The sequence below is a fragment of the Agelaius phoeniceus genome, chromosome 14 (genome assembly GCF_051311805.1).
Source record: "Agelaius phoeniceus isolate bAgePho1 chromosome 14, bAgePho1.hap1, whole genome shotgun sequence".
Taxonomy (NCBI): Eukaryota; Metazoa; Chordata; class Aves; order Passeriformes; family Icteridae; genus Agelaius; species Agelaius phoeniceus.
The window spans coordinates 11965041-11979304 of NC_135278.1; the positions used below are offsets into that span (position 1 = coordinate 11965041).

The 14264-nt window shown below is 45.8% G+C and overlaps 1 protein-coding gene and 1 long non-coding RNA gene across 2 annotated transcripts in view; both read left to right on the forward strand.

The window, feature by feature from the left end:
- SEPTIN6 (septin 6) overlaps positions 1–13341 on the forward strand; it is a 26428-nt gene extending 13087 nt beyond the window's left edge. The window contains exons 3-10 of the mRNA XM_077186021.1: positions 166–361; positions 1473–1659; positions 1890–2051; positions 4414–4510; positions 4776–4944; positions 5877–6009; positions 6543–6733; positions 12829–13341. Coding sequence (XP_077042136.1) covers positions 166–361; positions 1473–1659; positions 1890–2051; positions 4414–4510; positions 4776–4944; positions 5877–6009; positions 6543–6733; positions 12829–12838 — 1145 coding nt within the window. The 3' untranslated portion in view covers positions 12839–13341. The remainder of the gene's footprint in view (positions 1–165; positions 362–1472; positions 1660–1889; positions 2052–4413; positions 4511–4775; positions 4945–5876; positions 6010–6542; positions 6734–12828) is intronic.
- On the forward strand, positions 6740–11360 carry LOC143695218 (uncharacterized). Its single transcript, XR_013184281.1, has 2 exons — positions 6740–8670; positions 10388–11360. It is a non-coding gene; the product is annotated as an uncharacterized LOC143695218 (long non-coding RNA).
- Positions 13342–14264: the final 923 nt, after the last annotated feature.

The following is a 14264-nucleotide window of genomic DNA, read 5'->3' on the forward strand; positions in this document are numbered from 1 at the left end:
ACAGAGCTCCCATTGTTCATGGCTTTCTGTTTACCAGACGCTCCCTTGGGAGCATGAGATCTACTTTCATCTGCTACAATTTCACCCCTGTTAATGTTTGGAAGCTCAAAGGCCAACCCATATTAATATTCAACAGAATGTTTCAACTCTCTTTTTCTCCAATAGGGGAAACTGGCCTTGGTAAGTCCACCCTCATGGACACCCTTTTCAACACCAAGTTTGAAGGTGACCCAGCATCTCACTCACAGCCTGGGGTCCAGCTGAAATCCAGTACCTATGACCTGCAGGAGAGCAATGTCAACCTCAAGCTGACTATTGTGAGCACTGTGGGCTTTGGGGATCAGATCAACAAAGAGGACAGGTGAGTGTGGGGGAGAGAGGCTCTATTGTGACCTGGCTTTTCATTCTCCCTCTGCCCTAGTTGGGCCTGACTGCACTGCAGTTTTTCTGCTTGCTTCTTAGGAGTTGTCCTTGTCACCTCTTTGGGTTGGGGCACGTAGAAGAGAGGACAAAGGCTCTGGAGTGTCAGCACTGCTTCAGCTATAAAGCAGCTTTTATCATGCTGTCAGAGCAATTTCTGCCCTGCTGGCAAGCTTCTGCCCAAATTCATCTGGTGGGGAGACTGAAATGCTCCAGGGCATCTGGGCTTGTTTTGGTTTGTGCTGACCTCAAGCTGCTGACCAAACCACTAGTGTGGTTTAGTGTCTGCTTGGCTTAATATCCACTTTTGGCAGGTCTCTTCCATGAAAAGAGCCAAAGGAAGCACAATAAATGAGCAGTGAGATACCCTGGGGGAGTGTCTCTGGCAGCTCAGATCCCAGAGTGTTGGTTAAGGGATGTGCAGTTACACCAGACAGTCTCCAAGGTGCTCTGCAGAGACATTGCTGATGGGATTGCTTTTTTGTGGGTCTGCTAGATATTTTTTTAAAGTTTGTTTAAAATGTCCTTTACTTACATTATAGCTCTGGCAGGCTCTGTATTGAAGGCCTTGCAAGGGAGTTGCAGGAATTTCCTGCCTCAGAGCGCTGGGCAAAGGTGGTACTGAATGAAGCTGTGTCTCCACCAGCAGCACTTGGGGCTCTGAGAGCAGCAAGCCATTCACTCCCTGAGTGCTGCAAATGAGTCTCCATTAGACTTGCTTTAGAAAGTCTCTCACCCTCACATTTCAGAATATGGGAGTCTGCTTTCCCTGGAGAGGAGGGTGCATCTGCTGTCCTCTGCTAAATCCCAGTGCTGTGTTTTGACAAACAGGCTGCTAGAGTCTGATGTAGGACCATGTCTCCTTGTTAGCAGTGCAACTTTAAAATTTCTTACAGGTGGGGAGCAAGGGAGGTAGAGAGATTTGGTCTCAGAAAGTGGAAAATGGAAAGTGAAATCTATCAACAGCTTGTTTCTTAAAAGCAAGCCTGGGGCATTGTCCTATTTGTTTAGCTCTCTGACTTTTTAGGGGTTTTTTTTTCCTTTCACCAAAGCTACAAGCCCATTGTTGAGTTCATTGATGCTCAGTTTGAAGCCTACTTGCAAGAAGAGCTGAAGATCAAAAGGGTTTTGCACAACTACCACGACACCCGGATCCACGCCTGCCTGTACTTCATCGCTCCCACCGGCCATTCCCTGAAATCCCTGGACTTGGTAACCATGAAGAAGCTCGACAGCAAGGTTGGCACAAGGAACTCTTACTGGGCAGATTTACTGTTTGCATAGTGGAAAGGCTGCTGCTTTTCCAGAGATCTCCCCACCTTGGATAGCCCTTCTGGTGGAAGTGGCTGAGTTGGCAGATAATTCTGTAGATTTACTGAGCATTTACAAGTTTTTGAAGGTTGTATTGCAAACTTAGAGAAACTCCCAGGAGCAAAGTTGATTACTTCTTACCTCTGTTTTTTTTCTAGGTGAACATCATTCCCATCATTGCCAAATCTGATGCCATTTCCAAGAGTGAGCTGACCAAGTTTAAAATTAAAATCACAAGTGAGCTGGTCAGTAATGGGGTGCAGATCTACCAGTTCCCAACAGATGATGAATCAGTGGCAGAGATAAATGGGACAATGAATGTAAGTGCCTCAGTTCTTCCTCCTCTCCCAGAACAGCACTGTCAGTGTAAGGGTTGGTGGCCATATTGGGATGTTTCTTAAATCTACTTTCCCTTTCATTTTGTTTCTTTAAAACAGAGGATTTCACAAGAATCTCATCCTTGTAGTGTCATCCTAGGCTAGGAGAGCTTTGTGGTAGGCTGCTGCCTCTCTAGTGGGCTTTTCTAGTCAGAAAACAGACTTTTAATACCCTCCTTGTCCTTGTGTGTATCTGTTGAGGGACATGTCAGAAATCAGTGTTTAAATCCTTTTCAGCTCAAGGGTTTGTCATTATTCCTGTCCTGTACATCTCCTGATGGCCTCCCACCAGTAAACTTCCAGTGGCAAGGAATTACACAGTTTAACCAACAGGGTATGAAAAACAGTACCCAACCTGGGCCAGACATGCCTTGAGGTGCCTGCAGGTTCCCAGCTGGCTCTGGCCTCCCCAGCATCGTGGGTGCCAGTCTGTGTTTCCCTGAGGATGAAACAAACTGTCCCTTGCCTTTCTGGCAGCATATCCTGACCATGGTGCCTTTTTCCAGAAGGCTTTTCAAAGGAAATCGAGTAGGGGAAGTTGATTGCTTTACTGCTGTGGGTGTGGTAGAGGTTTAGCTGATGTGCATTTGTGCCACCTCTTGATAAAGCATTCATAGTTGTAGAGTGTTCTGGAGAAGTCTGGAAGAAACATGAAGTTTGTCCTGATGTAGGAGCTGTGGTTTCCTGGTCAGAGCAGTTCAGTGTTAGCCCTTCTGAGGGTGGAATGAACCTCTGCTTGCCTTTCCTTTCAGCCATTTACTTGTCTCCTGGGAGGGAACTGCTGTCTTGGGTTGCAGACATTCTGGGCTGTGTCATTTGCTGCACAGACAAATAATTTCTTACATCCTCTATTACAGTCAGAATTACCAGGTTTATGGGGACTAAGCAGGCCAGAATTTGACCAAGGCAGTTTTGCAGGTCTGGAAAACTTGTATCCAAATACTGATATTATTAGAAACCTAAGACAGATATTACTCTTACTCTGTGCGTGTCACATGTGAGAGCAGGGGGCTGAGGAATACAGGTGGAAGAGCCCATCTCTGTGAGTTCTTTCTGGCAGTTTTGCTTTGTTTGCAGTTTGACTGTGTGAGCCACACTCTGAAAGCAAAAACATCATCTCTAAAATCTTTTGCTTGTACCAGCTGTCATGAACTTGTCCAAATTTTTGGATAACCTATGGAATTCACTTCCTGCTCCTGACAGCCATCCAGGGTCACTGATCTTCCATGGAGTTGGCTTCCTGAGGCCCTTTCAATTGTCCAGAATTTGGTGCACTTTGAAGCTTTGCTTAACAAATGTCACTTCACAAAACTCAGCAGAAAGGGTTGGTGCAAGGAGCTGGGAACTCAAGGTGCTGAAGCTTTGCACTTGACTTCCTTGCAGCTTGGCAGAATGCAGTATAGCTCCAGGAGCAAGGGAGGCGGGGAGAAATCTCACTCCCCCAGTGCAGCAAAGTACGATGGCAATGTCTGGGGGGTTTGCTTGGCTGCCTGAGTTTTGGAAATGAGAGGACTGTAAGGTGAGATCTTCAGAGCCTAGATAGGTGTTGGGAGGGTTTCAGTTCCAATTTTGCTGAGCTTGCACTGGGCAAGTCTCTTTTTGCCTTCTGCAGAGATCATCTTTACTAAGAAGTGACTGTTTCTGATTTCTGAGTTTTTGAAAAGAAAATCCCTCTTGTTCTTAGTCAGCCTTTTTGTAATGTGGAGTGCATATCTCACTTGAAGAATGTGACCTTGGGTGACACTGGACACAGTGGCTGAGGACATGTTCAGCCCTTCCTCACCAGGGCAGAAGCAAGCAGGGAGGAAGGAGCTGTTACTCCAGGAGTGAAGGATGGACTTCCACCTCATGATCTGATGGAGCAAGGTGTCTTGTGCTCCAGCATGAGCTGAAGGAGTGGTGGGGGGATGAAATCAAGAAGGCTCCAAGACCTCTGACTGCTTCTGTGCTTGTGCAGATGTTCTCCTCAGGCACGGCAAGCCCTGGGACAGCAGCGCAGTCCGAGCCGCAGCCCTCTGTTCCAGCTGGCACTCTGATGCCAGTCTTGCACTGGCGCATCTCACCTGGGACTCTGTGGCTGGGAGGATCAGCCAGGTAGAGGATATAGAGTGGTAGCACTAACAAGGTTTTCAAAAAAGGATCCACCCTGCTACCCCTTGTCTTGGACTAGTGGCCAGTGACTAGACTCCCTGAGATTAGCATGTGCATAATGACTGTCTTGCTCAGTGGCTGTGCTCATCTCTGTGTGCTGCTGCTCAGCCAGGTGTGAGAGGGACTAACGTGGATCTCATCCAATGTGTTCCAGGCCCACTTGCCATTTGCAGTGATCGGGAGTACGGAGGAGCTGAAAATAGGAAACAAAATGATGAAAGCTCGTCAGTACCCTTGGGGCACAGTGCAGGGTGAGTTGAGCCTTGGGATTTTCATGGCATGAATGGTGACACTTGTGTAAGGAGGCAGTGGGCATTCATAAAAAGAGCAAAAGCCTGCTGGATGTGATTATCCATGGGGAATTATCCTGTGTTAAATCCTTGTGTCAGGCCTATAGTGCCAGTTTTCTCTGCTTGGAAGGGCTGTTAAACCTGTTGGAGGAGTAGACAATTGAGGAATGTGAGAAGAGATCTTAGTTTCTGCCCCCATTTTCCTCCTTCCCGTGCATTCCTGCAGTGGAGAACGAAGCTCACTGTGACTTTGTGAAGCTGCGGGAGATGCTGATCCGCGTGAACATGGAGGACCTTCGTGAGCAGACCCACACTCGCCACTACGAGCTCTACAGGCGATGTAAACTGGAAGAGATGGGTTTCAAGGACACTGATCCAGACAGCAAACCCTTCAGGTGAGATCCCTGAAGGAGACAGGAGGGCTTGAGAGAGGCATTGTGGGTGCACTGTGTGCCTGTGTGTGTGTGTCCTTGGGGGAGCACGGAAAAAACCAATGCAGCAAGAAAAACTGCCAGGTCAGATAAATCCAGACTTCAGCAAAACTCTGACTGGGAGAAGGTGAAAATACAGGGAGGATCTGCAGGACTGACTGTGAATCTGCAAGTATGGGAGAGAAATGTCTGTGCTGCAGAGAGGCAGTGATGCCTATTTTGAGCTTACCTAGAAACAGAGGCCAGACATCCTTTTAACTTAACTTATCCTGTTAACTTAAAGGATAAAAGTGGATATATTTAATGAAGGGCCTCCAGGTACACTAAGGCAGACGAAGCCTCCCCAAAGGGCTACACCCAAAATGGACAATGGTCATGAGGTTTTCAGACAGATACAAGTTTGGTCTATTTACATATCAGGTGTTAATCCTCCAATTATGGCTTCAGGTAATGAAGTCATAAACCCCCAGTTTGCTCCTCCCCAATTCACTTTTGTTTTTACATTTTGGGGCCTATAGGGTGTTCTTGGATCTCAGGCCCAGAGGGATTGTTTTGTCTGACCAAAATGTGAAGACAGTTAACTAACACTTTATATGGAGTTTGGAATTACGCATTAATGCAGTACAGGATTTAAAAATACAAAGGCTGAAACCTTAAGGCATCAAAGGCAGTGTTCCTCTGAACTAGTGTTTGTTGCCAGCTGGTCTCTTTGAATTGCCCAACATTCAACATACAGAGAAGTGCCAAAAGTCATTGGATAAAGAAGACCTTTACATGTGGGTAGTGAGTAGCAAATGTGTTGTGCAAAGCAGTAGTCATGGTGAGGGCCTGATATCAGAGGGTGAGGGAAAGCAGTTTGTCCCAAGTCTTATCACTGGCCTTTCCTTCCTTTTCAGCTTACAAGAAACTTATGAAGCCAAAAGAAATGAGTTTCTGGGAGAACTGCAGAAAAAGGAAGAGGCAATGAGACAGATGTTTGTCCAGAGGGTCAAGGAAAAAGAGGCTGAGTTGAAGGAGGCTGAAAAAGAGGTAAAGACTGCAGTACTTGTGTCTTCATGGCTGTGAGTGATGGATTCACTCCCAAGTAGGTAGTTGTTGCCAAAGCACTTTCTTACCAAGAAGTCTAAGGTTTAACTTGGATGAGGATGTTAAGGTGTTCAGTCTGTAGGACAAAACTGAATCACAGTGCTTGTTCTGCACAACTTACTGCACCAGGAAAGGACCAGAGTCTTGATTCTGATGGAGAGGTGCAGTGTGGTAAAAGTCAAGGAGAGAAGCAGCCCTTGAGATGAACTTGTTTTACAAAAAACGCACCCACCATACAACTTTCCTAGCATTGTGAAAAATCCATTAATTTACTGACCTATAAAGAGGAATAAGGCAGAGACCCCTGAAGATGGATTAGGGGTTTTTTTTTACACTTATGCTCACCCAATCCTCTGTTCTCAGTCTGCACAATGATGCATTACTGAACACTGCCTGTAAGTTGTTGTGGAAGGAGGCTTTCCCTGCCCTTTGTCAGGTAGTGCCACGTCCTGCTCACCTCTCTCCTTTCCTTTTAGCTGCATGAAAAGTTTGATCGCCTGAAGAAATTGCATCAGGATGAAAAGAAGAAGCTGGAGGATAAGAAGAAGTCTCTGGATGATGAAGTAAATGCATTTAAACAAAGGAAGACAGCAGCTGAATTGCTTCAGTCACAAGCTCAGCAGGCCGGAGGATCACAAACTCTTAAAAGGGATAAGGAAAGGAAAAAGTAAGTTGCTAACCCAGAGGTATTTACTTTTGGTAATGGCTTTCCTTTACTATTTTTCTGGGTGTTCATATCTCCCTCCAACAGAGCCAGTCCTTATCAGGGGCAGGCTTGCAGCCAGATTTAAACCCCAGTAAGGCTGAGCAATATCTGGAAGCTTGTAACATCTGCTGTCATCCTGAAGAGCAGGGAGCAGTACTAACCTCCCTCTTTGCTTTCTGGCAGCATGGGAGAGGATGAACTTGTGTTTATTCCCCAGGATTCTGTGCTCCTCCCTTGCTCTCTCAGTGCTTGTAAAGAAGTGGAACCATACTAGCTGCCAAGGCTAGGGTGTGGGTAGCAGGGGTGTCCCATTACCCTCAGAGAGGAGTGTGTTTTAGCTCAGGTTCTTACTTGTTTAGCTTGAGAAAATTGTGGAAATTATTCAGGCAGACTAACAGTCTTGAATTCCAGAATCTGCAGAATGTGAGACTGCAAAATGAGGGGACAGGTCATAGCACCTTGTTAGCACTGGTACTGTTCTGCTGTCCTAAATCAGCTTTTTGCCCTCCACAGCAGCAGTGGGAGATACTGCATGGCTGTAGCAGGGGATCCCAGTGCCAGGGACTGGTGTGACAGGATCCAGCCCCTCGTTCAGGGATCTGGGCTGTCTGCAGTGCCTGTGCTAGGCTCCTGCAGCTCTGCAATTGCTCAAGAGCAGCCAGCAGTACAGTGAAACAGATCTCACACTTGTCCCAGCACTGAGATGTTCCCTTCCTTCTCAATGTGGCACATTTCCCAAAAGGAGCACTGTGCCACCTGTGCAGGTGTGCAGACAAACAGGGGTCTGGTTTTGTACCACTGCCATAATCTCCCCTCTGCACAGCACTGAGGCAGTCCTTGCCTGCTCTGTGCAGTCCTGAGTGCATGAAGCAGTGCTGTTAAACTGGAAAGTATGGGGCATGCCCAAAGTGCTGGCAGCACTGTTTGTCAGGAAAAAAACCTGTGACTGTTAAGCTTGGGATCAAATGAGACAGAGGACGAAAGACCCCATTACAAGAATGAGATCCTGGCTTAGTCTTTTAGTTTAAAGCTGAAGCTGCTTCAACATGAATGTTCTTTGTGATGAGCAATTAGTGCTGCACTTTTCTCACTTGCCCATTCCTTTTTCCACTGCCTGATTTGTTCATTTGAATCACATTCAGGGGGTTTTAATATATTTTCATACTGAGGAGTCTGAGACTGACTGGGGACAGACTTCTCTCCCCAGGCTGGACTGTGTGAGGAATACCCAGCTGAGTTCTTTCATGCTTAGAGCCCTTACACATCTGCTCACTCAGGACTGCAGATTTCAGCCTTGAGATCAGTCAGGGTCAGGAATGCAGAAAAAGGAGGCAACAGCCTTATAGTATCAGCAATTAGTTGCTATGTCCCAAGTCAGACTCTTGGTCCTTGAAGTGGTTCTCATCTCAGAACATCTCCTTGACACCAAGCATGTCGATATGGAAAAGCTTTAGTATTGTCCTTATCAGTTAAGGGCACAGAAAACTCCATGACAGAGATAGGTCAGTGCTTCAGTAAGGCTTGAGAAGATAATAGGAAGCTTCTTTGGCCTCTGGGAAAATTGCTAGAAGTGGTGCTGCTTTCTTTGCTCTGTAACTGCTCTGAGTATCCTTCATAGTGGATTTCAGTACTTGGATCATATTTTTTTCTTAACAATCCATGAATTTTGCAAGCTGGAGCTTAATTGTAGCTTGTTTACTACTGGCTGGCAGTACAATAACCTTTTTCTTTCACAGGTGACTTGTTTAAACCCAAGCTCTGTAATTTGCACTAATCATGACTCAGTTATTTTTTTGTTGTTGTTGTTACATCATTATCATCATTATCAGGCCTCACATGTGTGCTGTTTTACAGTTAGCTGCTGTTTGGCTGCATGGTGCATGAGGCACATTGTCCTGGTAAGCGTCATTAACTCATAGAGCCTCACAGTGGGATCACTTTTTCCTAAAAAAAGCAGACCCTGTGCAAGTCCTGAAGCTTATAAATATTATCTCTGTCTTCCCCTGCTTTCACCCCACTATACATGCTCTACCAGTCACTCTCTACATGTGCAGTTGTAGAAAACGTATGTAATTATATTTAAATATTCTGCAAAGTTTAATTCAGAGACTTAGGATATGGAACATAGAAAATTAAGGATTATGTCTTCTTCCTTTTAAATCTTCCCAGCACTTCATTGGCTCTGTTCTCTTTATTCCATCTCCCTTAAAAATAAATTATATTCTTTAATCACACAGGCCACGTTGACACTATGGCAACAATTGCTATGGAGATGTGGTGCTGATGATACAGCCCAGCTAGCCATGAAAATGTCTCTGTCTTTCCTTGCTCCTCCTTCCCTCCCACTCTCCAAGCTGTAATGTTAACTTGTGGTTACAGTGAAGGTAGATGCAAGACTAGTTTCTGTCATCCTCATTAGGGTTATTAGTTAAACTGCTAATGACAGTGCTCTACTTACAGCTAGGTTGAGTGGGTTTAATTGAGCATTTTTAATTTGCTGATGATTCTCTGGTGAGAGGAAGAGGAAACCTCCCACAGGAATGTCTTACTTCTTGACAGGGCAGCAATACTCATTATCCAAGACAGTGCCCCAGGGGCTGAGGGGCACAGGCCTCTCAGAGAAGGTACCCTGTTGGAAATAAACTCTAAAACACCCTAAAAACTTATCCTTGAGTCCACCCTGCCCTGCAGACAAAGCTAAGACTTACATTCTCTCCTGGATAGTCCAAACTAAATTACAGTCTACCCTTAAACTGGGTGAAGCTGATTCCAGGATTCCTTCCCTCTTAACTCCACCAAGGGAAATGGCAAAGCAAGCAGACATTATGCTGCCAGTGAGAGGCATTTGAATGTAATTTAAATGGGACCTTCCACTTAACAGAAGAGCCTCAGAAGGGTCTTGCACTGCCTCGAGCTGGCGCTTGCAGTTGTCCTGAGCTGCCCAGTTGAGTGAATGTCTCTGCTGCCAACGGTAACTGTAGAACAATGGGAAGAACAATTCTCTGCTTATCAAGCTCTGAATGTGGAAAAATAAGCTCAAAGAATAACAGTGTTCATTCTGGTGCTGAGTACGAAGGCACAGCTAAAGTGCAGCTAGAGTGAACATTACTGATTTTTGTTGGTTTTGGATTGCTTTTGGCAGTCCTCATAACTGTACACTGTTGTGTGCTGGGCTTTGAATCAAATGAAGTTCTTTGTTCCCACTACACAAATGCAGACAGTGCCTTTTTCAATGGGCATTTGTCATTGCTAAATTAAATATGTATATGTGGTACTTTTCCAGGATTTAGAAAAATACTCTCCATATTGATCCATAAAGTGTTGCAGGGCTTCACTGTTTTGCAAGGATACAAACAAGTCACAGTTGATGAGTCCTGTAGCTTGCAAAACTGTGAAAGGATTGTTTTAGAAAATAAATTTGGTTCATCCCACTGCTGAGAATGTGTGTGTGTGTCTGCATAAAGCATGTTTTGTAGTCAGATTAAACCTTATTAACACTTAGCAACATTTTCTTTTTTGTGTGTGTGTGCCCATTAGAAAAACTTGTATTTTTATTTTGTTTTTTTTGTCATTAATCCATAAAACCATTAACCTGCCTTTTTCTTTCATTTTCAGTTCGGGTTTCCTGTAGAACCTTTCCCTTGGCCCCAGAGGCGAATGCCCCACCCTCGGCTGTGCCTGTTTGCTCACCTTTCCCACTGCCCCTCCTGCGCTCACCAAGGGCTCAAACCAGAGCTCTTGGCTGCTGAGCTGTTCCTGTGAGGGACCCTGCTGGCCAGGGGGGTCGTGCCAGGTTCCTCCTGCCCCTGGGCAGCAGCAGATGCCCACTGCTCCTGGCCGAGGGTCCCCTGTCCCATTGCTCAGCTTTTCCCTGCTCCTGCTGTCAGAGCTGCTCGGGGCTGCATTTAGCTCCTGCTGGGGTGGGATGTGCTCTCTCCAGACACTGGCTGCCCTCTCCCCGTGGTAATTTGCTGTTCCTAAGCCCTCATTACCCCCTGTGCTGCCATGTGTGACTCAAATAACTTTCAAGGACTTTCTGCAAAACTTGACATCCTCACAGGCATGGGCCTGAGTCCAAACCTCTAGTTCCCAGGCTTGAGGAAATCTCAAATTTGGATCCATGGTTTGCAACTAAGTGTTCTCTGAATGCTGCAGGGGTCATGAAGGATCTTTTGCCTGGTCTCCCTCTCAGTGTGCTGACCTGGATGCACATCCTGGATCCAATCTCAGGGAAAGCTGGTCACCTTGCTGTACATATCAGTGTTTCTGAAGATAGACCATGCTGTTTCATTGACTTTCTTCTCAGTGATTCAAACAATTCCTGGTTTTAATGCAAAAATACCTTTATATTTTTTTTTATCTGATATCTCTTTAGAACTGTACAGATGTTGACAGGTTTCTTCTCATATTTTCTATTCAGCAAAAGCCTTGTTTTTATTGCAAGATTTGCACTAAAAAGGAAGGGGTTTTGCTCACTGGGCCAGGAGCTCACTCTGGCCAAGTGCAACTGTGGTTTGCCTGCAAGTGTCTTTGCTCTGTATTTCTGGCTGAGTTTTGTTTTTAAATAAAGAGTTCATCGGACAGTGAATTCTGGTTAACATTTACTTCTTTTGTTTTTTGTTTTTTTGCCCTTCTTTTTCAGTAACCCATGGCTCTGTACTGAGTAATTACCCCTGAATACAAGGCCTGGAATGGACCTTCATTTACTTGTTAAATCGGAGGGTCTAATAAAACATGACAGCATTTCAGCTGTGACCTTTCCAGGGTGTTTTCCTTGCTCTCTCCTATGTCCTCGTTGTGATTCTGTCTTTACTATGTACTGGTGGTTATTGCTTTTATTAAACAATGTAAAACTAGTCATAACAAGGTTCTGGATGCTACGACTTTAAATCCTGCTATTCCCACCTCCCCCCCCCCCCCTTACAATTAATGGATTCCCCTTTTTCCTGGTCTCGTTCCACCCAGCTAAATAAGGGATATGAAAATAAGTTCTGTGAGTTATTTTTGCTGGCAAAATAACAACGCAGTTTAAATATATTTATTGATGACATTAAAATGACAACACCATCTTAGTTTAATTATCACATAGTTCAGAGATAAAACACTCATTTCTCATTCTATTTGTTGTCATTTTCATGACATCATCTGTCTTTTTTAATTTGCTTTTTATTTCTTTTACTAATTCATGCTATCTGAAGACTAGCATGTAAATCCTGGTTCCCATTTCAGACTTGTTTGTTGTGGCCCCATCCTTCAGAGCTCTGTGTGTGCTGAACCCACCTGTCCTGCCCCTGCTGAAAGATCAGATGTGTGCTGCCTGCCAGCCTCCACAGCCCCCCAGATCTTTCAGAAGATGAGCACACTCAGGCCTAGCCCTGGTGGTGATGCTGTTCAGTGCCAGCTGCTGCTGAGGTTTTACCTGCTGGGGTTTTACTGAGCAGAGCTCTGTGGTGCCAGGGCTCAGGAGCAGTCTCAGCCCTGGCTCAGCCTGGCTCCTGCTCACAGCAGCAGCCCCAGGTCAAACCACGGCTCCCCCTTCCCAGCAGTCAGGGCAGCCCCAACTCTTGGTTGCAATTATTTTCTCAGGTATTCTGTTTAACCATAAGTACCATTTCATTTCTCATAGAGCTCTTTGATTGCTTTGTGGTTTGTTTGGGATTTTTTAAGCAATATTTTCTTCTTCCTCTGCTTTTGAATGTTTCCCTGCTCTCAAAACCAGTCAATATTAATCTGTCAATGATTTCTAATTATCTGCTAAAAGGACAAATGAATGTGACATTTTTTTACCATACTGCAGGTCACTGTCTGTTCTTCCTGACCATTTGCCTTATTAGAATGCTATTTAAAGTTATGTGAAATCTTTTTAAAGACTTTAAAGAAAGAAAAGTTTTTACTTGTGTGATTTTGCTGAAGTACTTGAGATACCACAAGGAGGTTTCATCTCTCCTCTCTCAACTGTTTCCATGTTGCATCTCTTTTTCTTGCTTTTTGAATGTCTTTCTCTTTTTTGCTAATCTTCTGTTTTTTCTCTTTTTTCCCCTTTTCTCTCTCTGTAGCTTTTTTTAATCTGTCTTCGCCAGCTGCACTGTGTCTGAGGGAGAAGACTGCCACTTCTAGAAGAGTCTAAGGGTCTTATGTCTGGGGAGGGGGGAACAAATCTTCAGTGTTAGTGACTTGGAAAGAAGCTCTTTTACTGACTTGCATGATACTTAAAATTGAAGTGTCTTGTAATTTGTGTGACAAGACAGGGCGATGCGGGGGAACCGATGACCTGGAATTTTGAAGAGCTACAGAAATGTGATGTTGGGACTAATGATGTAGCGAATACATTTTCAAACGTTGTTATGGGCATATGTTTTTTCTAATGTTGTCTTTAATAATATAAATGTCACGGGCTTCCCTGAGGTGTGAAGCCTAAGAAATATTTTCAGTATGCTGGTGGTTTGATTGGTTTTGGAAACCTTGCATTCAGAGTCAAAGCAAATACAAACATGGTGCAACTTGCTCTGTTGGCAGCCACAAAATATTTAATTTTATCAAAGAAATAAAGTAAGAACTGTGTGTTCTCACTGGTGTCCTGCTGTGTCTCACCATCCTGTTAACAGAGCCCCATCGGCTGGTGGACGTGAGTCAAGTGGTGTTCTCCCCTTCCTTACCCCACCTGCTCTTGTTTAAAGTTAGGGGCAGCCGGCGGTGCGGGGCGGTGCGGGCTGAGCTCCGTGCCCGCCCTGAGCGGAGCTGGGGCCGCCCGGGCCCCGCTGCCCCCGAGCCCCGGCCCGGCCTCGTTTGCTCTGCACGCACGGAGAGAACGGCACCGGCACCGCGCTCGGTACACACAGCAACGGCTGAGGAGCCTGCACTGTTCCGCTGTCACCTTTCTAACTTTCATGTACATTTGAAATAAAAACCACGAAAGCCAGCGCGGCTGCTGTGGTGTATGTGTGTGTGTATGTGTGTATATGTGTGTGTGTGTGTCTCTGTGTGTGTGTGTGTGCGTATGTGTGTGTGTATGTGTGTGTGTGTGTGTATGTGTGTGTGTATGTGTGTGTGTGTCTGTGTGTGTGTGTGTGTCTGTGTGTGTGTGTGTGTGTGTGTGTCTCTGTGTGTGTGTGTGTGTCTGTGTGTGTGTCTCTGTGTGTGTGTGTGTGTGTGTGTGTGTGTGTGTGTGTCTCTGTGTGTGTGTGTGTGTGTGTGTGTGTGTGTGTGTCTCTGTGTGTGTGTGTGTGTGTGTGTGTGTGTGTGTGTGTGTCTCTGTGTGTGTGTGTGTGTCTCTGTGTATGTGTGTGTATGTGTGTGTGTGTCTGTGTGCGCTGCCCTTGAGCCCGGCGCTCCGCACAGCTCCGGGCGGTCACGGGGAGGCCGGAGCCCGGTGGGGATGGCGGACCCCGGCCCCGGGCAGCGCAGCGCCGCCCCTGGGGCAGCCGCGGCTGTTCGGCAAGGCCTGGGGCAGATCCCCGGGGAGGGCGGGACCGGGGGAACCCGGCGTACACAG